At 43.2% G+C, this 21,740-nt stretch overlaps 1 protein-coding gene across 8 annotated transcripts in view; it reads left to right on the top strand.

Annotated features, from left to right (window-relative positions):
- The window catches only part of ADAMTSL3 (ADAMTS like 3), a 410,509-nt gene that overhangs the window by 334,182 nt on the left and 54,587 nt on the right, over positions 1-21,740 (top strand). For 7 of the 8 annotated variants that reach the window (XM_061394516.1, XM_061394517.1, XM_061394519.1 and 4 more), the window contains 3 exons: positions 119-1,190; positions 8,126-8,253; positions 10,855-10,983. In XM_061394516.1, the coding sequence (XP_061250500.1) occupies positions 119-1,190; positions 8,126-8,253; positions 10,855-10,983 (1,329 nt within the window). The remainder of the gene's footprint in view (positions 1-118; positions 1,191-8,125; positions 8,254-10,854; positions 10,984-21,740) is intronic. The other variant, XM_061394521.1, reaches the window with a different exon arrangement.

The following is a 21,740-nucleotide window of genomic DNA, read 5'->3' as shown; positions in this document are numbered from 1 at the left end:
CAGTTCTCAAATGTTTTAGAAGAGAAAAGAATTTGCTGATTTCTGTCAGCCTTGGAAGAGTATGGACAAATGTCATTATAAAGATATTTGTGTTTTTCTTTCTTTATTTTTCCAACAGAAATGAAACCAGAGATGAAGGCCAGAGTCAGGGAGCAGGGTCCTCAGATCCTTGGTGTCCAGAGAGTGTACATCCAGACAAGGGAAGAGAAGCGCATTAACCTGACCGTCGGGAGCAGAGCCTACCTGCTGCCCAACACATCTGTGATTATTAAGTGCCCAGTGCGACGATTCCAGAAATCTCGGATACAGTGGGAGAAGGACGGCCGTTGTCTGCAGAACTCCAAGCGGCTTGGCTTCACAAAGTCAGGTTCGCTGAAGATTCACAGCCTTGCGGCCCTCGACATTGGTGAGTACCGGTGCATCGCAGGCCCCGCACAGGAGACTGTGGTGCTTAAGCTCATTGGCACCGACAACCGGCTCATTGCACCCCCAGCCCTTGGTGGGCACACCAGGGAATATCCTGGGATGGACAACAACGAGGCCAATAATTTGGGAGCCACGTGGCATAAGATGAGGCTGATGTGGAACAACAAAAACGAGCTTTATCTGCACAATGGCCAAATTAACAATCAGTCTCTCTTGAGAGCTCTGTTGGGCCACTGCAGCCCTTCTGCAGGAAACGCCAACTCCTGGGAGTTTGAAAACAAGCAGTTTGAAGCAGCAGTTAAACAGGGAGCCTATAGCATGGAGACCGCCCAGTTTGATGAGTTGATCAGGAACATGAGCCAGCTCATGGAAACGGGGGAGATCAGCGATGACCTGGCATCCCAGGTGATATATCAGCTGGTGGCCGAGTTAACCAAGGTGCAGCCTGCACATGCGCACTGGAGGGGCATCCCTGGAGAGGCACCTCCCACGGCTCAGCTAAGGGGGGAGACTGGAAGTGTGCCCCAAAGCTCGAACTCCAAAAACTCAGGCAAGCTGACATTCAAGCCGAAGGGACCTGTCCTCTTGAGGCAGAGCCAACCCACCTTGATTTCCTTTAATAAAACAGTAAATTCAAGGATTGGAAATACAGTCTACATTACAAGAAGGACGGAGGTCATCAACATACTGTGTGAGCTTGTCAGCCCCAGTGAGGCCACCTATACGTGGACCAAGGATGGAGCACTGTTACAACCCTCAGAAAAGTAAGTACAATCAGAGTACAGTGTTTACTCTGAGATGCCTTCTAAATGGATCTTCCAGCTTTCCTTAAAATATTGTCAAATTCCTTCTCCTAAGAATGTGCTTCCAACAGGATCCTTTGGAAAAGAAACTCCAAAATGTTAGGGCATGGCATTCACATACTCATTGGAATTCTAAAAATGAAATTGTACCATCACAGTCACTACCATGAAGGTGTAGTGCCAAACTGGATACCATAAGATTAAATGTAAGCGTCTACAGACTCTCGCTTTTCAGGTCACTTAATACTTAAAAATAAGATCAGGGACTTCCCTGGTGGTCCAGTGGTTCAGACTCTGTGCTTCCAATGCAGGGGGCACAGATTTGATCCCTGGTCGGGGAACTAAAATCCCACATGCTACGTGGTGCAGCCAAAAAATTAAAAAATTATCCCTCCAAAAAAGTGAAATCAATCAGGCCATTAAAAAAACATACTTGCAGTTCTCTTAGAATATGCAGGAACTGCAAGAATCTTCTATATCTGGGAGATGTGGTGTCTCGTTTGAACTCACACCAGCCCTATGAGTCTGGCAGGGCAGGAGTTGATACTTTCTCAATGAGATCATTGAGGAACAGAATCTCATGACTAATTCATGGCCAGTCAGAAGCAGGGGCCACGTCATCTGGACCCCGCCAGGGGTGTTAGAGGGTCACACAAATAATAGCTTTGGTAGAAAGATTACCTGAAGTCATTTTCTAATATCAGGCAATGATTTATGTCACAAAACCGAAAAGTAATGATAAGGATCAAAGTTTTTTGAGATGTTTGAAGCAGTATTCAGTCACTTTATTTTATTGTAATAACTATCCATGTCAGTGAGAAAATGTCGCATTTCATTCATTTTACATAAAATAATGGAATAATAGAAACATTCACTCATTTTGTCTTCTCTACTGTCTCCAAATCTTGCTGTTAACACACACAGGGCTGTAGACATCTTGCTTTCTTTCAATTTGCATTCAACAGCTCCTTATCCACCTCCAGGGATTTTTCAGAGACAAAGATGTTAAATTGTTTTGCAAACCATAAGGTACTTTAAAAATGCAAGTTTTATTTTTATCATCCTTTTTTTTTCTGCATCACCTAATGTGTGAAGCATTAAAAGAAATCTAGGTAAAATTCAATTTTTATATCACTGGACTGTCTTAGAATGGAAAGATAGAACAAATCTAATTTTAAATTCTTTTGCCTAAAACTCTGAACATTAGAGTATAATGTAGTTTTTGAAGTGGAATAAACCTTCCAGATCAACTAACTTAGCAGTTCTCAAATCTTTTGGTTTTAGGACTCCTTCAAACTTAAAAAAATGATGAGAAGCCAAAGAACTTTTGTTAATATGAATTAACTTTATGTTAATATGTTAACATATCTCATGATGTTTACGCTGTTAGAAATTAAAACCATGAAACATTTTAAATAGCTGTTTGTTAATCCATTTAGAAGTAACAGAAGTAAGCCCAATTCATGTTTATGTAAATAACATAATTTTTGAAAAGCAGTATTTTAAAGATTAATGATAATGACATTGTTTCACATCTCTGCCAATCTCTTTAATGTCTGGCTTAATGAAACATAGCTGGGCTTTCTCCTCAATGCTTCTACATTCAGTCTGTTGCCATATGTTGTTTTAATTGAAGTTTATGGAGAAAATTGTGCTTCATACATATATAAACAGGTTAGTTGGGAGGATAAGGAATACATTCATAATCTTTTAAGGTAATTATGGCTATTCTTCTTTAATGCTACACTAAAAATAGACAAGCAGTAGTTTCTTAAAGGTTAGGTGGGATGTGGAATCTAAAACCATGTTAAAGAGATTTTGGTAGTCTGTTACAATGAAATCTGTTGCTTTATCTTGTTCTTTGAATGGATCTTTTAACTAGACTAGATTTTATAACATCATACATTGGTCATTTGGAAAGTGTTGGCTGACTGAGTTATACACATCTTCCAAATGTTAACACGTTCCATCATACAATACCAAAAATACGCGTATTCTTTAATATTACTATCCCAACTTTTCAGAAAAGTCTTTGAGCTTTGGGAAGCAGTCAGACTCACAGTGAGCATGACGGATTTTCTGAAATTCTAATTTTCCCTCGGAAGCTTGAATTTTATCATCGGCAACAATTACTGTCAGTTGTTTTCCTTGCATTGGCCAGCTCATTTTTGTTCATTAAAAAAATATATCTTCCAAATACCTAAATCCAAATAACCCTGGCTTATCTGTCAGTCATTATTTCAAGTAAAGTAGTATGCCATGAAAAAGGAGCTAGTTCAGCTAGCAATTCAAACAGTCACACCCACAGACTTTGGCAGACAGCAGAGGTATGGTGTGTATTTCCTGTTTTGTTGTACACAATGTTAGAAAACTTACACTCGGGGGTAGAGATTTAGTGAAATAATAAGTTCTACTGCTTCATTAAGGATATTCTTATGGGAAATTGGCATTTTGTTTTTACTGCAAGTGTGTGGTAGCCAGAATACAGTAGCTACTGGTACAGTTTGCTGCCACAGCTTTGATTCCATTCTGGTGCCAAGTTTTATCCACAACTGCTTTTACTATCAGTGCAAATATCAACACTCACAGTGAAAAAGGCAAATAACGGTATAGTGTCAATATTTACTATTATGAAAATAGTTTTGACCTCACGGATCCCTGGGATTCAAGGACCACCCTTTCAGGATTGCTCAACAATTTCACTTTAGAAATTATAAGGAACATAAGCCAAACCCAAATTGAGGAACATTCTATTTTTTATCAGTAGTCCTCAAAACTGTCAAAGTCATCAAAAAAAATGGAGGGGGTGGGGGAAAGGCAGAAAAATTGTCACAGACCAGAAGAGACTAAGGAGACACAATGTCTAAATACAATATGATGTCCTGAATGGGAGATTGTGCAACAGGATAGCAACGTTAGTGGGAAAACTAATGAAATCTACATAAAGACTGAAGTTTTGTTAACAACAGTGATGGACCGATGCTGGTGCTTTAGTTTTGATGAAAGTGTCACGTGCTGAAGATGTTCACGTCAGGGAAAACCAAGAAAGAAGGAGATAAGAACCCTCTGTACTGTCCTGGTTGCTTTTCTGTAATGCCAACATCATTCCAAAATAAAGTTTATTAAAAAAAAAAAAAAGAAAGAAACTATAAGGAAACAGAGGCTGAGAAAGCTGATCAGCTGATTTGTGGCCATAAAGTACTGGAGGGATGTGGTGGAAGACCGTGGTTAGTTCAAGTCAGTGTTTGTTGAACTGAGTTGATTTGTGATCGTCTGACTTGCTCAAGTGGAATTTGCATTAGTTTCTGTGGCTGAGGCTCCTGAAGATCCCATAAAGATTCTGCCATCCTAAATCAGACCTGTTTCTGCATACTTTAAGAACCAGCCCTTTGACACTGAAGCAGTTCTACTTGGCTAGTAAGAGTTTTTGGTTTTAATATTTTAAAGGAATTTTTAAAAGATTTATTTTTATTTCCATGTTTTCTCTAATATACCTAATTAATTTTTTCAACTTACGTTTAAATTTCTTTATGCAAGAAAAGTTCTCCGGTTTAGATATATTTTTCTGACTCTGACAAATCTTTTCAACTGAAGTCATGCAGAAATGGAATGATGTTTGCAAGCGCCCCTCTCCAATAGGAGGCAACAGTGTAGGCGTGGAGTGCATTTAGACACCAGCTGAGTAAGAGATCACAGCTAGGAAGCAAAGGCTGTGGGTGGATTCCCTAGGGGTGACGTCTGTGAAGAGGTCAACTTCATTATCACTTCAAGTAAAGAATAAGATTTTGTGGTGGAGGTCAAGATCAGATTCCTTAAAGAACTCTACCTTTTGGTTCTCCAGCCCAGGGACTGGTCCAGCCTGGATCCTGGGTGACATCACCTGTCAGAAAGGTTCATGTGTGCTCAGCTATTTCTCAGTGACTTTTTGCTGTACTGTAAAACTGAGGCCCTAAAAGGAATCCTTTGAGAATTGCTAAATCATACAAACATACATATGAAATAATTTAAGAAAAGATTTTCATGTATAAACATTTGTCACGTAGAGTTGTTAGTTTTACTTTTTTTACTTTTTTTCTTAATCAACTGTTCCTTAACAGGGATTTGACAGTGAGAGCCTGGCCCTGGTCATAGCTACCTCTGCCTTATTCCTGTTTTTGTTCTGGGCAATTCAGCTGTTTTGGTTTCTTCCCACCTTTGTATACTTCATTTGTGGGTTGCATGGGAACTTGCATTCTCTAGTACATTCATTCTCTACCATTATTCAGTTCTACTGTAGTCATTCATACACTGAGTCATTAAATGTTTTTGAAAACTTGCTATATAAAAGGTACTGTGCTAGGCATTGAAAATGCACAGCTGTGAATAAGATCTGGTCCCTGCTTTTGAAAAGATCACAATCTTATGAGAATAAAAAGATATTTCATCAAATAAATATATGAACCAAACCAGAAGGAGCCCAGAGGGAGAAGAAGATAACTCTAGGAGTATTGGGGAAAGCTTTACAAGGGAAATTACATTTGCTCCAGGACTCAGTGGGTAAGTCAGAGTTGCCAGAAGTGGGGAAGGGCATTCCAAATAGAGTGAACAACATATGCAAAAGCTCAGGGTGATGAAAGACCATGGAATGTTCTGGAAACTGTTAGAGGTTCTTTATGGCTACAGCAGAGGGTAAGCAAGCAATGTAAAGTGACAGGAAATGAAGTGGCCCAGTTCAGTTCATGAAGAAACATAGAGTATTTAGCAGTTGATCAAAACAGTCAGTCATGCTTAAAATCTTGCATGTTAGACTTCAGCATTAGGCAAACCAAGAACTTCCAGATGTCCAAGCTGGGTTTAGAAAAGGAAGAGGAACTAGAGATAAAAATTTCCAAGATTTGCTGGATTATAGAGAAAACAAGGGAATTTCAGAAAAACATCTATCTCTGTATCATTGACTACAATAAAGCCTTTGACTGTATAGATCATGACAAACTGTGGAAAACAGAATACCAGACCATCTTCCCTGTCTCCTGAGAAACCTGTATGAGGATCAAGAAGCAACAGTTAAAACCCTGTGTGGAACTGATTGGTTCAAGATCAAGAAAGGAGTACGAAAGCGCTGTCTGCTGTCACCCTGTTGGTTTAACCTATACACCGATCACATCATGAGAAATGCTGGGCTGGATGAGTTACAAGCTGGAAGGTGGGAGAAATATCAACAATCCCAGATATGAGGATGATACCACTCTAATGGCAGAAAGTGAAGAGGAACTAGAGAGCCTCTTGATGAGGGTGAAGGAGCAGAATGAAAGAGCCGGCTTTAGACTAGATAGTAAAAAATCTAAGATCATGGCTTCTGGCCCCATTACTGCATGGCAAATAGAAAGGAAAAGGTGGAAGTAGTGACAGATTTCCTCTTCTCGGGCTCCAAAATCACTGCAGACGGTGACTGCAGCCATGAAATCAGAAGACGATTGCTTTTTGGCAGGAAAGTGATGACAAAACTAGACAGTGTTTTGAAAAGCAGAGGCATTATTACTCTGCTGACAAAGGTCTGTATAGTCAAGGCTTTGGTCTTCCCTGTGGTCACATACGGTTGTGAAAGCTGGACTGTAAAGAAGGCAGAAGTAAAGAAGGCAGAACACCAAAGAATTGATGCCTTTGAACTGTGGTGCTGGAGAAGACTTCTGAAAGTCCCTTGAATAGCAAAGAGATCAATCAGTCAATCTTAAGGGATAACAACCTGAATATTCACTGGAAAGACTGATGCTGGAAAAGATGTAGGGCAGAAAGAGAAGAGGGCATTAGAGGATGAGATGGCTGGATGGGGATCACCAATGCAATGAACATGAACTTGGGCAATCTCTGGGAGATGGTGAGGGACAGGGAGGCCTGGCGTGCTGTAGTCCGTGGGGTCACAAAGAGTTGGACACAACTGGGCACTGAACAGTAACAACAACAGAACAGTCCATAGTGCTAAGATCTGTAAAGTGGGAAGAAGGCAGGTAAAAAAAATAGTATATGGACTGCTGATCCAGATAATCTATTAGCAACTTCAAATCAATAAGAAAAAATTAAAATTAAAGGGAAACAAGTATTCTTTCCCATCCCCTCAATCAGTATCTCACCTGTGAGGATACTCTTGACCAGCTCTGATTTTCTAGGTGGTATTTACATGCAGGTGTTTGTGAATATCAATAATTGGGAAACCATAAAGGGTTCACACAGTATAGCCCTGATTCTTAACAGCATGCTCAAAACCCAATATAATGCAGCAGTAGCTTTGTTACTTCCACTGAACTTTTCCTACCATGAGAAAATAACCATTGCCAGGGAGCAGTAACTAAAGGTCCACTCACTTCCAGCGTGAAAATCTGAACTGAAAAAATCACATCTGTAGTCTGTTAGAAAGGCTCAGGGCAGAAAATGAGGGCTTAACCTCCAGCAAACTAACACTTACTAGTTTGTCTTTTTTTAAACGTGGTAAATTAAGCATTGAGTCCATCCAGAAGAGTCTGTTCTCATGCAGAGTGAGATAGAAGTCTGGATCTCTGAGCATAGTCCAGCTCTACCATCTCAGTGAGTTTCAACCAAGAAGAGTGACTTTTCCACACTCCAGTCTATATGTTGCTGTTTAGTCGCTAAGTTGTATCTGACTCTTTGCGACCCCACAGACTGTAGCCTGCCACGTTCCTCTGTCTATAGGGTTTCCCAGGCAAGAATACTGGAGTGGGTTGCCATTCCCTCCTCCAGCTCCAGTCTACATAGTGGTCTGCTTATAGGCAGGAAGCTCAACAAGATTATCTTCTGGATCCTTGCCAGCCTAAAGTCAATGTCTTCATTCTCTGTGGGTCGCTGTGATTCTCAAGTAGTTCAGTGTGTCACATGAACACATCCTCTTTCTAACTGTTCTACAGAGTCATTTTGGATGGAATGGGGAAAATGCAGATACGGAAACCTACAAAGAAAGACCAAGGAATATATGGATGTGCTGTAGCTAATCATCTCGGTTCAGATGTGGAAAGTTCTTCTGTGCTGTATGCAGGTAATGCCCGTTATGCAGCCTGGAGTGCCTGGGTGTGGTTTGGTTTTTTAACATTAAACTCTGGAGCAGCAGTTTCCATGCTTCACACAGCAGAATCACCAGGGAAGGGGATGTTAAAACAGAGATCTCCAGACCCCATTCCCAGGGGTTCTGACACAGCAGGCTTAGAGTGGAGTCTGAGTTTGTGCACTTTTTTTGGCCTTGAGGCAAGTGGAATCTTAGTTCCCCAACCTAGGATCAAACCCATGACCCCTGCACTGGAAGCGAGGCGTCTTAACCACTGGAACACCAGGGAAGTCCCAGAATGTGCCTTTTTAACATGTTCCCAGGTTATGCCAACACTGCTGGCCTAAGGACCACGCTTTGAAAACAGCTGCTCTAGAGTTCACTTTCTAAGAATTGGAAATTAACAAGATGGAGTTTAATTGGTGGTGTTAATAGTGCTGACTTTTTGTTTTTAAAATGCCACCATCCAACAAAAGAGATAATTATCCTTTAAAGGTTGACGTATACCTCCCAATGGCACTCCTCTGCTCAATCCTTAAAAACACTTTCAGGAAATTGTCATTGTAAATTAGTGTAAATTGTCCCAGGAGGTAGACAAACTCATTTTAATATTAAAGTGTGCTTTTTGATGAAGGAACATTTTTAGCTGGCAAAGTTGTAAGCAATGCTTCCTTGTGGCAGGCTCATGTTCTGGGATCAAAAATCAAATAAGAAAGTTACCCTCCAACTCTCTGCTCTGTGGTTTCTGGTATCTATGGCTCAAATAATTAAGATAAGATGAGGAGAAAGACAATTATCTGGGATTGGAACCCAGCATTTAGACAGCCAAGCATTGATGTAGGCAGTCCATCACATCTATAATCTGAGGAGGTGGGACCGATTGATTTTCAAAGCTCCTTGAATCTGCATGGCTTGGTGCCCCATCCCTCTCCTGGCTGCATTCCCATGGTAGGGCCTTCACACCTTGATTTCCTGCGCCTTGATCCTCCTGGATGATTCTCCTCTGCGAGCATCTGCTCCTTTCCAGAAAACCTCAGTTTTGAGGTTCTGGATTGTTGGGAGGAACAGAAGGCTCTCTTGCAGCTCGCAAGTTTCCTCGTAAGTCCATCCCAGGATAGCCCAGATTCATGGGAGAGCTGGTGCAAGGCCATAAGGGCCAGAGGACACAAGACAACGACAGTCCTTTCTCAGCCCAAGAGCCCCTGTATTTTTAACTCTGAGCATACCGTTTCAGTGCCCCAGGCGCTCCAGGAACAAATGGAACATTTGGTCACCTGAACATGATCATTCCCAAATTCTCTTCTGCAGAAGACATGGTTACCAAACAGCTAAATGTTGTTACTCTTTCACTTGCTATGCATTAGTGATAAAAATAAAAAAGTAAAGAAATATGTGAGAACTTCCCTGGTGGCCCATCGGTTAAGAATCTGCCTTCCAATGCAGGGGATGTGGGTTGAATCCCTGGTTGGGGAACCAAGATCTCACATGCTTCTGGGAAACTAAGCCCACGCACTGCAACCACTGAGCCTGTGTGCCACAGAGAAGCCTGTGTGCTGCAGTGCAGACCCAGCACAGCCCCCTCAACCAAAAGACATATGACATGGCCTCTCCCTCCAAGCACTTACATGCTAAGGTGGAGGAGGGAAACCAGCCATGGCAGTAGCTCTGTGGTAGAGGACTGTGGCCTTCCCTGACCCCCACATGCTCCTGAGAGGCCCCTGGGTAACCAGCGCATTTCTGTACCTCATCACCCATTACCCTGTAATTGGTAGACCCCTACATACTCCTGAGAGACCCATGGGCAACTAGCACCTTTCTCTACCTCATCACCCATTACCCTGTAATGGTAGTGGTGTCTCCCACCAGTCTCTGAATTGATTGAGGACAGGAATGTTTGTGTTCCAACTTGGTATTTCCATTGTCCAGCCCAGGCACAGAGTATATTTCCTGAATGACTTCATAAATGAATCTGGTAAAAGTACATGGTTCTTAAAATCCAGGAAAGTAAAAGTCTGTGAATGAGTTCCTGATTCTTTATGACCTTGTTTTTATTATTTTTTTTCCATGCAAGTTTGGTGCAGGTTTCATTCACATTTTCCTTCCAGAAAGAGAGTCAGATGGTCCCAGGACCTGGTGTGTTTTGGTCCTGCCTTTACTCATCCAAGGATGCATCATAGAGATGTCACTCCTGCCCTGCCATGCCTTTCTCCAAATGAATTTCTGACTTCCTTCTTTTTCAAATGATCAAAGAGGATTTAATCCTCTAATTTATCACCTAATTTTATCCTTTAATTTATCCCCAGTTTTGGTTATAAAGCCAAAATATCCTCACAGTCTGTACATGGTGGTTGCAATGCCTCTTTGTAGATATCTCTTTGTAGATATCTCTTTGTAGATATCTCAGCTGTGCGTCTGTCCATTGAGCACCTCCAGCCTGTGAGTGTGCAAGTCCCCGTGGGGCACCACGGGGGATGCGGACCGAGCCAGGAGTCTGCACCTGTTCTCCAGGAGCTTGGCAGAGCTTACCAAATGCAGTGCGGTCACTCAGAGCAAAAGCCTGAACCTAACAGAGTTTCCTGCTCCCTTTGAATTAAGAGGCCCCTGTCATCTTGTCTGTTGGAAGAAACATCACCAGACCAGAGCGTGGCCATCTCTCCATTGTGATTGGCAGCTTTGTGGAGGCACCCCTGCAAGCAAATGTGACCATACAGTGTCCTGTAAAAGGTGAGTGTGGCCATTTATAGTGCAAGGGCACAGGCCAGCCCAGGGTGGCCAGGAGGCGCCAGCTAGCATTTTGGTAGCTCAGACAGTCCTGTGGGCTTAAAAATCTGATTTTTCAGTACCCTGACAGAAGATCTGTCTCACAAGAGCGAGCATACACCAGGTCATAAGGCTCGTGTGTAAGATAGAGTACAGTTTACTCATTCTCAGTGAGGGCTAGGAGGATGTGAACACAACTTCCCTGTAGCCAGCATGTTCATACTGGCCAGACCACAGCTCTCCGTCCCTGTGGCACGTCTGCACAAAAGGCCAACTTCTAGCAGGTAATTGCCTAGAGAGTACAGAGTCAGAGCGAGGAGCTGTGTGGGAAATCATTAGCTGTGTCCTCCAGCTTGACCAAGGCTGTGCTGGAGAAGGCCAAGTCAGCAAGGGGGACTGTCAGGGTCCTCTGGCCTAGTCTGTCTGTCCTGGACTGTCCTTGGCTGAGCATCACCATTCTATTCCTCGGTGGCTCTTTCTGCTCTGTTTGCAACAGCCGATAAACCTTCGTTCTAACTGATTCATCTTTTCTTTAAGAGAAACTACATTTTCATCCGATCTCATCTTAATCTAGGGCCATTCTATCTCTTTAAACCACTGATTCTTAAGACTTAAACTGAGCCTGTGCATCCCCAAACTGAGATCAATATCATAAACTCCTCAAAATGAAGATCTACTGTTTTAAGGTGACCTTGCATATGCCTATTTTCGACTGTGCATTGATTAAATTCTTTGTGCTAAGTTGCTTCAGTCATGTCCAACTCTGTGCGACCCCATAGACGGCAGCCCACCGGGCTCCCCTGTCCCTGGGATTCCCCAGGCAAGAACCCTGGAGTGGGTTGCCATTTCCTTCTCCAATGCATGAAAGTGAAAAGTGAAAGTGAAGTCGTTCAGTCGTGTCCGACTCCTAGCAACCCCATGGACTGCAGCCTACCAGGCTCCTCCGTCCATGGGATTTTCCAGGCAAGAGTACTGGAGTGGGGTGCCATCGCCTTCTCCGAAATTCTCTGTAGAGAACTGTATTTGCCTGGTTTCCACATTCTTTTGGGATACCTGTAGTTGCAGCCACTTAAGATGAGTCTCGCCAAGGCCAGAGAGCCCAGGGTAACCTGAGGAGCCCTTACTGCTGGTCCGGGTACCACAGAAAAGGTACATGTGATGGCAGGATTCTAGAGCACAGCCTTGCAGCTCTGAGGCTCTGCCTCCCTGTGATGGGCACTTAACTGTCATGTTTCTGGAACTGCACCTCCGGCTTCACCAACAGTGGAAATTTGCTCACCCCCAAGGTATTATTTTTCACCCTTTGTAAGTCCCTGCAGTGTTTGAAGTCCCTACCCGGACTTTTGAAAAATCCCTCCAGCCTCCAAACTGACTCCACCCGCAAATATGTGAGTTTTCTGGCGAAACACCCACCATTATAGAAGGGCCAGCATTCTCTGGCCGCAGGAAGGAGAAAAGCAGAATGGAACTGTGCAGTTTGCCAAGCCACAAATGTCTAGAATTTCTATGGCCCTACACCTGCAGAGGATTCTGCAAAATAGATCTGACTTCTATTAAGAGAAACCTCAACTTTTAACATTATTTCTAAACTTTTTATTTCCCCATAATAGTTCACAATTAGGCTTGGAGGTGGGGAGGGGGCGGGGGTTGGTGGGGGATGAACCTTTGGAAGGAGTGGGATGTGTTATTTGCAGTCATAGGTCAGGGACTGGATTCAGCGGAAACTCTTCAGGAGGGAAGCCTGCAGCTAACACCATTAAACTTGTCGCGGTTTACTCTCCAGCCAGGCCCCAACAGTGTGTGGGCCGACTCTGACCACTCCAGACTCCTGCAGCCTCTTGGACCCTGTACAGTTCACACTCCCTCGGGCCTCTTCTGCCTCCTCCCTCCCACCTCCCCCGCCCCTGCCCCACTTTCAGCTCTTCCTAGGAATGGGCCCATTTGGTCTCTCTTTACCTGGCAGCCACCCCTACAGACCAGACCCCAGGAACTCGTCAGGAGTCCTTTCCTTTTCAAAATAAACACCTCATTGTGAGTTGTGTGCCATTTTAAATAAGCCTGAAGTGAACTTACTGTGTTTTCTTATGGACAGAAGCCATAACTAACGTAGCTGTTCATGGAGACTCATATTTTTAGATATAGATGGTGACCCTAGTGTATGACGACAGGTGAGTCACGTGTCTGTCCTACTTGCCTCTCTAAAATGGGAAATAGACTGTATTGGTGGAAGAAGGGACCTTGGCTATTATCTAATTCAGTCTCTGATTTGATAGATGAGGGCATCATAACATTGACAAACTTGAATACTGCTTTCTGAAACTACATTTTCTTTCATGTTGCAAATTGTAATTATTCCTGTCAATCTGTGGTACGTATACATTTTTATTTTTCAGTTGCCCTTAAAATGCTTATACTAATTAGAGTGGGTTTATCTATTCATAAGGAGAAGGCAATGGCACCCCACTCCAGTACTCTTGCCTGGAGAATCCCATGGGTGGAGGAGCCTGGAAGGCTGCAGTCCATGGGGTCACTGAGGGTCAGACACGACTGAGCGACTTCACTTTCACTTTTCACTTTCATGCATTGGAGAAGGAAATGGCAACCCACTCCAGTGTTCTTGCCTGGAGAATCCCAGGGACAGGGCAGCCTGGTGGGCTGCCGTCTATGGGGTCGCACAGAGTCGGACACGACTGAAGTGACTTAGCAGTAGCAGCATCTATTCATAACTTTTAGACAGATTTATTGGTTCTTTCTTATAGCTTATGTTTTATTTAACCCATGTGGTATAGATATCAATAGTGATTCTCCCTAGTCACACTTGCATGATTTTCTAATAAATGATAGTAAATAATAGGACCTGAGAATCTGTATTTCTAAGGTTAAAAGCTGTAAGTTGCAAGTGTTATTTGTCTTATTTTTATTTTTTAAATTGATTTTTTATTGGGGGTAGTTGCTTTACAATGTTATGTTAGTTTCTACTGACAGCAAAGTGAATCAGTATACATATGTATATTTTCCCCTCTTTTTTTGAATTTCCTTCCCATTTAGGTCACCACAGAGCACTGAATGGGGTTCCCTGAGCTATAGTAGGTTTTCATTAGTTAGCTATGTCATATAGAGTGAAATAAGTCAGAAAGAGAAAAACAAGTGTTATATATTATTGCATATAAGTGGAATCTAGAAAAATGGTATCGATTATCTTATTTGCAAAACAGAAATAGAGGCACAGACATAGAGAACAAATGTATGGACACCAAGTGGGGAAGGGGAGGTGGGATGAATTGGGAGATTGTGATTGTTTTATTCTTTAAAAAAAGAAAAAGAAAGTTTCCTGTAAAAATGAGGGAAGTGGGAGTTTAAACTGCACCCTCTCTGCCACCTTCTGGTAAGAAAGGGAAGCTCATCTGAGGACAATGCCCAGTAAATATCAATAGCTACATATTTTTTCATCTGTTAATGCTTAGTAAGAACATCATTTATCCTATAATTTTCTGTGATGTCTGTGTTGGGTTGCTTGTTATTCTTATCCCTTAAACTCATTAGCAGTGCGGCTGATCCGAGCCTCTGCTCTAAACTATTCTTGTGTGTTGGGCTCCTCTTCAGTCTCTAAGAAACTATTGGTCCACAGATTTGGAATGGGGTTAAGCTAGGAAGACGCTTTGGAAAACAGTCTGGCAGTTTCCAGAAAAGTTAAGCATATGACCTAACACTTCCACTCCTAAGTATCTACCCAAGACAAATGAAAACACATGTTCACACAAAAACTCATACCCAAATGCTCATAGCAACTTTCTTTTTAATAGTCAAACAGTCAAAGAAACTTAAGTATCTATCAACTAATGAATAGGTAGACAAAATGTAGTATATCCATACAATGAGATTTTATTTGGTCATAAAAAGGAATGAAATATTGACATGTGGTAAGACACGGATGAATCTTTAAAAATCAGGGTTAAGTGAAAGAAGCCAGACATGAAAGATCATGTATTATATGATTACATTTCCATGAAATGTCTAGAGTGGGCAAGTCCATAGAGACAGATTGGAGGCTGCCAGTGGCCAAAAGGAGAGGAAAATGCAGGAGAGTGGAGAGTAATGACTAATAGGCATGGGTGTCTCTTTGGGGGTGGTGAAAATGTTCTGAAATGATGTAGGACTGGTGGTTTCACAACTTTATGAATATACTAAGAAAACACTGAATTGTAGATTTTGAGAGGGTGAATTTTATAGTATTTCAATTATATATTATTAAAGTCATAATCATAATACTCACAATATAATAGCATGTTAAGTTTTAAAACCCATGGCACAATCATATATTTTATTTGTGAGCATATGAGAATATGGCAAAAATATACAAACTTTCATGGAAAGGACATGTATGTACCAATGTCAGGATTGTTGGTACTGCTAGAAGAGAAAAGAAGGAAAAAAGTTTGGGAACAGAACTTTAGCTGTAATGCTTTGTTGTTTAAAGAAAAACTAACAAAATACGGCAAACTGCCTTCTAAAAAATATAAGCTTTAGCGTGGTATAGATTTAAGCCCTACATCCCTGTCGTTTTTCAGCTCCCTACTGATAGGAGGGGTTGTGGGAGATAAGTGGGTTCAGTTCAGTTCAGCCGCTCAGTTGTGTCCGACCCTTTGTGACCCCATGAACCGCAGCCCGCCAGGCCTCCCTGTCCATCACCAACTCCTGGAGTCCACCCAGACCCATGTCCATTGAGTTGATGATGCCATCCAACCATCTCATCCTCTGGCTTCCCCTTCTCCTCCTTCCCTCAACCTTTCCCAGCATCAGGATCTTTTCAAATGATAAGTGGGTAGAAGGTACAAAATTGAGTGCACACAGCATGTGTACAGCAGATGGTAGAGGCAGCGTTCTAACCAGGTAACATCGGGGCGGGGTACTCCATGAGTTGAGCAGAGAGAAGGAAAGCCTTTCATATATAAGAGATGGAAATCCATTTCAGAAGAAATATAATTTTAAAGGTACTCTCTTAATTGGGGTTTTTTTTAGAGTTAGAATGCTGTGAAATATACCTAGAGTTTTGTTGATGTGTAACTGAATTATTAGCTTTTCTTTACTGGCTTTAATAATGCCAGGGGAGGATTTTGAGAACAGTTTTTGCTGTGCAGCAAGATGGTATGCTTGAATTCCTGAGCACAGCCTCATCTCTCTGACAGTTATTTTCCCCCATCAAGTGTTGGTTTATACTGTATGGTGTGGAACCCAATGGCGGTGATTTAACATCTTTAGGTCACAAATCCCTTTGGCTGCCCCCCTGCTCCCCACCCCCCAACAAACACACAAAAGACTCTCTTTCCAGAAAAATACACTTACCCACAACATTTTGCATATAACTTTCAGAATACGTAGCCCTTAACCTAACCCTAACTTGAGTCCCTAACATGTGTCAGCTTGAACAGGCTGTGAGATGAATATCATGGCTATCTTTGTATCGCTAATGAGTAAACATGCTCAGATGCGTGAGCTGAGATTTAGTCCCAAGTCTGTGTGACTCTTGAGGAACTGGAGGGAGGACGAGGCTCTGGACTTGAGGCAGCAAAATGGAGATCCAGGTGATCTAACCAGAGAGGAGAGTGTCAAGGCTGAGGTCTGAGGCAGGCCTGAGGAGGCGCTGCAGCTTGGGGACAAGGTGTCAGGGCCTCAGGCATGGGCAAAACCAGGGCCCAACCTCACTGGAGGACCGTCTGGTGTGGGAGGGCTAGGTTCCAGGCAGAGTCCACCAAGAGGCTGGCCTGCAGGGTGCCAGCCAGCACCAGGCCAGAGGTCTGACCAGGTCTGCCCCACCCCGTCCCCAGGAGGATGGAGGTTCCCACTTGTCTGCAGTAGGAGGAAAGGAACATGGCAAGCCGGTCTGGTAATGACTCTCCACTGCCTCACCTAAGGCTGATACACTTGGGTTATTGGTCTATTGGATGAAAAAGCTCACTTTAAACCAATTATCTATTCTTTGAGGATCTGCTAAAGCTCTATCCTGAATGCTCCTTGAAACATGATTTTCTTCTCATCTTTGATCTATCTCAGTTCCCCATTTGGAGGAAACATGAGTCTCTATACGATCAAGAAGTAGAAAGAAATGCTGGAGGACTGCTTGGTGGTCCAGTGGCTAAGACCCTGTGCTCCCAATGCAGGGAGGCCAGGTTCAAGCGCTGTTCAGGGAACCAGATCTCACAGGCCACAACTAAGAGTTCCCATGTGACTAAAGACCGGTGTGCTGCAGCAGAGACCCAGTGCAGCCAAATAAATTTAAAAAAAGAAATGCTGGAATACGGTATTAAGAGCTAGATGTGCAGAATGAAAAACAGAAAGGGCTGTTTAAGCACCTGGCAAATTTCATTCTTACTGCAAAAGAGCCGTGTGCTTGGGCTTCTGTATCTGCAGAGTCCTGCCATCTCTTAAAATCCCAGGGATGGAGGAGCCTGGTGGGCTGCCGTCTATGGGGTCGCACAGAGTCGGACACGACTGAAGCGACTTAGCAGCAGCAGCAGCAGCCATCTCTTAAAGCATTCAGACTGCAGCTCTTGTGGGCCAGTCCTGTCATCAGGAACACTGCTTTCATCCCCAGATATCTGCACCTGCTCTTGTCTTCGGTCTCACCAATATGTGTCTGTCCTGAAAACTTCAGACATCCAGCCCCATGGTAACCTTTAGCCCTTTACATGGTGAAAACAGCTGACCCACAGGCCTTTGAGCTTGTCATTTCACATTGTACCTGTTTATTCTCTTCCCTGCAAATAACTACCTACCTCTCTTCTATGTACCATCAGCAGACCAGTGGATAAACCAACTTTCTCCCCCAACATAACAGTCTAACTAAAAGACTGCCACATTTTTTCAGTTTTGTGAATTGGACTTCCTTCAGTTCAGTTCAGTCACTCAGTCGTGTCCGAATCTTTGCGACCCCATGAATCGCAGCATGCCAGGCCTCCCTGTCCATCACCACCTCCCAGAGTTCACTGAGACTCACGTCCATCGAGTCAGTGATGCCATCCAGCCATCTCATCCTCTGTCGTCCCCTTCTCCTCCTGCCCCCAATCCCTCCCAGCATCAGAGTCTTTTCCAATGAGTCAACTCTTCGCATGAGGTGGCCAAAGTACTGAAGTTTCAGCTTTAGCATCATTCCTTCCAAAGAAATCCTAGGGTTGATCTCCTTCAGAATGGACTGGTTGGATCTCAATTTAGGAGCCCCTTTAATTTTTCTTATTTTTCATTCATTTATTTCCCCTAGTTCTGTATTTGATAATTCAACACCCATGTGCTTATTTTCATGACTGGCAAGTAATATACAAAAGTCATTTTATTATCATAAATAATGTCAGTTTGAGGCTTCCCTGATGGTTCAGACAATAAAAAATCTTCGTGCAATGCAGGGGACCTGGGTTTTATCCCTGGGTCTGGAAAGATTCCCTGGAGGAGGCAATGGCTACCCACTCCAGTATTCTTTTCTGGAGAATCCCATGGACAGAGGAGCCTGATGGGCTACAGTCCATGGGGTCACAAAAAAGTCAGATGTGACTGAGCAACTGACACATACAGTGTCAGTTCAGGCCTGGACGTCACCTCCCACCCCATCCCCCTCTGCCCTGAGAGAGTTTGATTTAATTTCTCTGCCATATGGCCTGAGAATGGGGTTTTTTAAGGCTCCCAAGACGATTCTGATATGCAGCCAAGGTTAAGAACCAGTGCTTTAGCCAGTAAATGGGGCCAAAAAGTCTTCTGGAACTTACCTCAAATGTTCTCAAAATGAGAGCCTCTCCCCCAGGGAACAGTGGGGAACAAGGAGTGAACTGGAGGCTGGGGTTAAAGGGCAGGGCGGGATCCATGCTCTGGGCTTGTTCTGGAGGTGGAATCAGGCATGTCAACACGTTCACAGTTCTGCAAAGGAGAACTCAGCTTCAGGGCCAGAGAGGGTCATGAAGAGCAGCCTTAAGAGAGAGCTTTAAGAATTAGTAGAAATTTTCCAAGTGATAAGAGGGGGGGAAGACACACAGAAAATCTTAGCATTACACACAGTTACATGAAAACAGTGAGGTTCTCCGGGCTGGAGAAGGAGTTGCTGTGAGCAGCGGTACCTGCACGTTGAAGGGCTTTTGTCTTTTCTCCTCCAAGAAGAGTCAAAGCTATGGAGCTGGGGAAACTTAATCTTACTCCCCATCATTCCTAAGGAGAAGGGAACCACTTCACAGAGGAAGTGGAGCAGCTCAGAGACACAAGAGAAGAGTTGATGCCTTGAGGGAGGAGGAAAGGGAACCTTGCGGAGTCAACCGAGCCTTGAGGTTTCACCCCGGGAGCTCCATTGACACCACCCACATGAGGTTCTGTGGGATTTGGTGGGGGCAGGAGGAAGATCAACTTGTAGGTCATGGTACATGACTGCCAAACAAGCCGTACAATTAATGTAGGGACATAATCAAAGCTTTTTGTTTATGTCCCTTTTAAGGGACATATCAAAGCTACTTGTTCATTTACGTCCCAGTGTTATACTGATGGATTACCAAAATTGGAGTATACCAGGAAGGACCTCCAGTGTCCCAAGATTGTCCCCGTTTGAGCTGTTGAGGGATTCCCTGTGTCAGAGTCAGTGGTTTTCACCACTGCTTAACTCCAGTGTGTTATCACTATGCTTGATTTGCACCAGCTTTGACTTTGACTCTTATTCTTCAGGGAACACTGGAGGGGTTTTGGTTTTGAGATAATAGTATGACTCTCACAGGCCCTTTCCAGACTATAAATGGGACCCTGGCAGACACTGTCCAGCAGTGAACTGAGATATGTCTGTCATGAACTAAGATGTGACTGTCGGAACTAAAGAGAACTGCTTGGTCCCATGCAGAGTGGGCGTTCAGGGCTGTTGAGAGGTCAAGGATGAGCACACTAGGAAGAGGACTTGCTGGCACCCTTCCTCTGTGGCAGAAAAAGCTCATTTGTAGTATTTACTTATTTGGCTGCATTGGCTTTCAGTTGCAGCACCCGGGATCTTTCCTTGTGGCGCCTGGATTGTCTGGTTGTGGCACCCGGGCTTCAGAGCAAGTGGGCTCAGTAGTTGTGGTACTCAGACTTGTTGCCTCGAGGCTCGTGGGATCTTAGTTCCCCACCCACGGACCAAACCCAAGTCCCCTGCACTGCAAGGTGGATTCTTAACCACTGGACCACCAGGGAAGTCCCAAGAATCACCTTTTCAAAACCTTTGAGGATATGACAGAAAGCAGCACAATGTTGTAAAGCAATTATCTTCCAAAAAAATTTTTTAAAGAAAAAAAAACATCAAGCTGGGGTGAAAAAATAAACACAATTTAAAAAAGAAACCTTTGAGGAAGGACTCTTGATGATGAAACTGGGGGTTGATCTGATGACCCAGGTTGTCTCTAAGGTCCTCAGATCAAATTACTTGGGAACCTGATTACACCAGTCTGTTGACATCATTTTACTAGAAAAGAGGAAGTACTTCCTCTATTTGAGAGAATTCTTTGAATAGTAAAAGCCATAGCCTTGTATGTGGAGGAAGTTCTGGATATGGCTTCCCAGGTGGCTCAGTGGTAAAGAATCCACCTGCCAATGCAGGAGACACAGGAGATGCAAGTTCGATCCCTGGGTCAGAAAGATCCTCTGGAGGAGGGTGTGGCAACCCACTCCAGTATTCCTGCCTGGAGAATCCCATGGACAGAGAAGCCTGGTGGGCTGCAGCCGATGGGGTCACAAAGAGTCAGACACGACTGAGTGCACACACACACTCTGGATATGGCGTCATCGATGGATGGTCCTTTAGAACCAAAACCCATAGTTTTACTGTATTTACTGCCAAAAGAACAAAAGGGTCTACAACTAACTCAGAAGAAGAAAATGCTTTGCAGAATGTCCTACACTGTGGAGGCCCCACAGTGGAGAAGGGTGTCTACCCTTTGTGCTAGTAGCTTTGAGATATTCTCTTTGACAGTGAAACTGTGGACTCTTGTTTATTTGTCTTCTTTATTAGTAATGACTCCCTTTGTGCCTTGCCTACACTGTATTCGATTCACCTCTAATCTTATAAACCAGCACCATCATTTCTTCACATCCCCTGGAGGAGAGTAATGGTAGCCTAAACTTTCAATTTGCATATGTGGGAAAAAAATACAGAATATTTTCTGAGTGTTGAGTAGCTGGAGGAAACAAACCAATGAACAAAACATACAAGTATAATGTATGTGATCCATTGACAGAAAAATCTAGCATTTTAGAGCAGTCTGAAGAGGCCAAAGGATTTTATAGTGTAGAATATTTCAAGGCCTTTCAAGGATGAAGGAAATGTGTTTTTAAACAGTGACTATTTTAAAGGCACCCCAGAGGTGCAGACATTTTACAACACGTGTTTCATAGCCCCTCCAGATCTGAACTTTTTTCCCCCATAACATTTGCCTTCCAAAAATGATTTCAGCATTGTGGAAAGAGAACATTGAATATTTCAGAGCTGTAAGTCTTGAGGGAAATAGCCTGTCTTTGAGGTTAGATAAATAAGTTTAAACTATTTCTGATATTTTATAGCTTTTTCAACAGAGCAAACACTTGTAGGTTTGAAAAACCATAAAGAATTCTGCCCGAGTTTCTCCCAGCCTCTGCAGTTCCTGGAAAACATCCCCATGTGTGGTGGTGATGCTCTAGGTATTGAGATGCTCCTTCCCTCAATGCTAGAGACCTTTCTCTCCCCTTCGACATCT

Source organism: Bos javanicus, chromosome 21 (genome assembly GCF_032452875.1).
Source record: "Bos javanicus breed banteng chromosome 21, ARS-OSU_banteng_1.0, whole genome shotgun sequence".
Classification (NCBI taxonomy): Eukaryota; Metazoa; Chordata; class Mammalia; order Artiodactyla; family Bovidae; genus Bos; species Bos javanicus.
The sequence above is the reverse complement of the archived record's forward strand: the minus strand, read 5'-3'. Positions and strand labels throughout refer to the sequence as shown.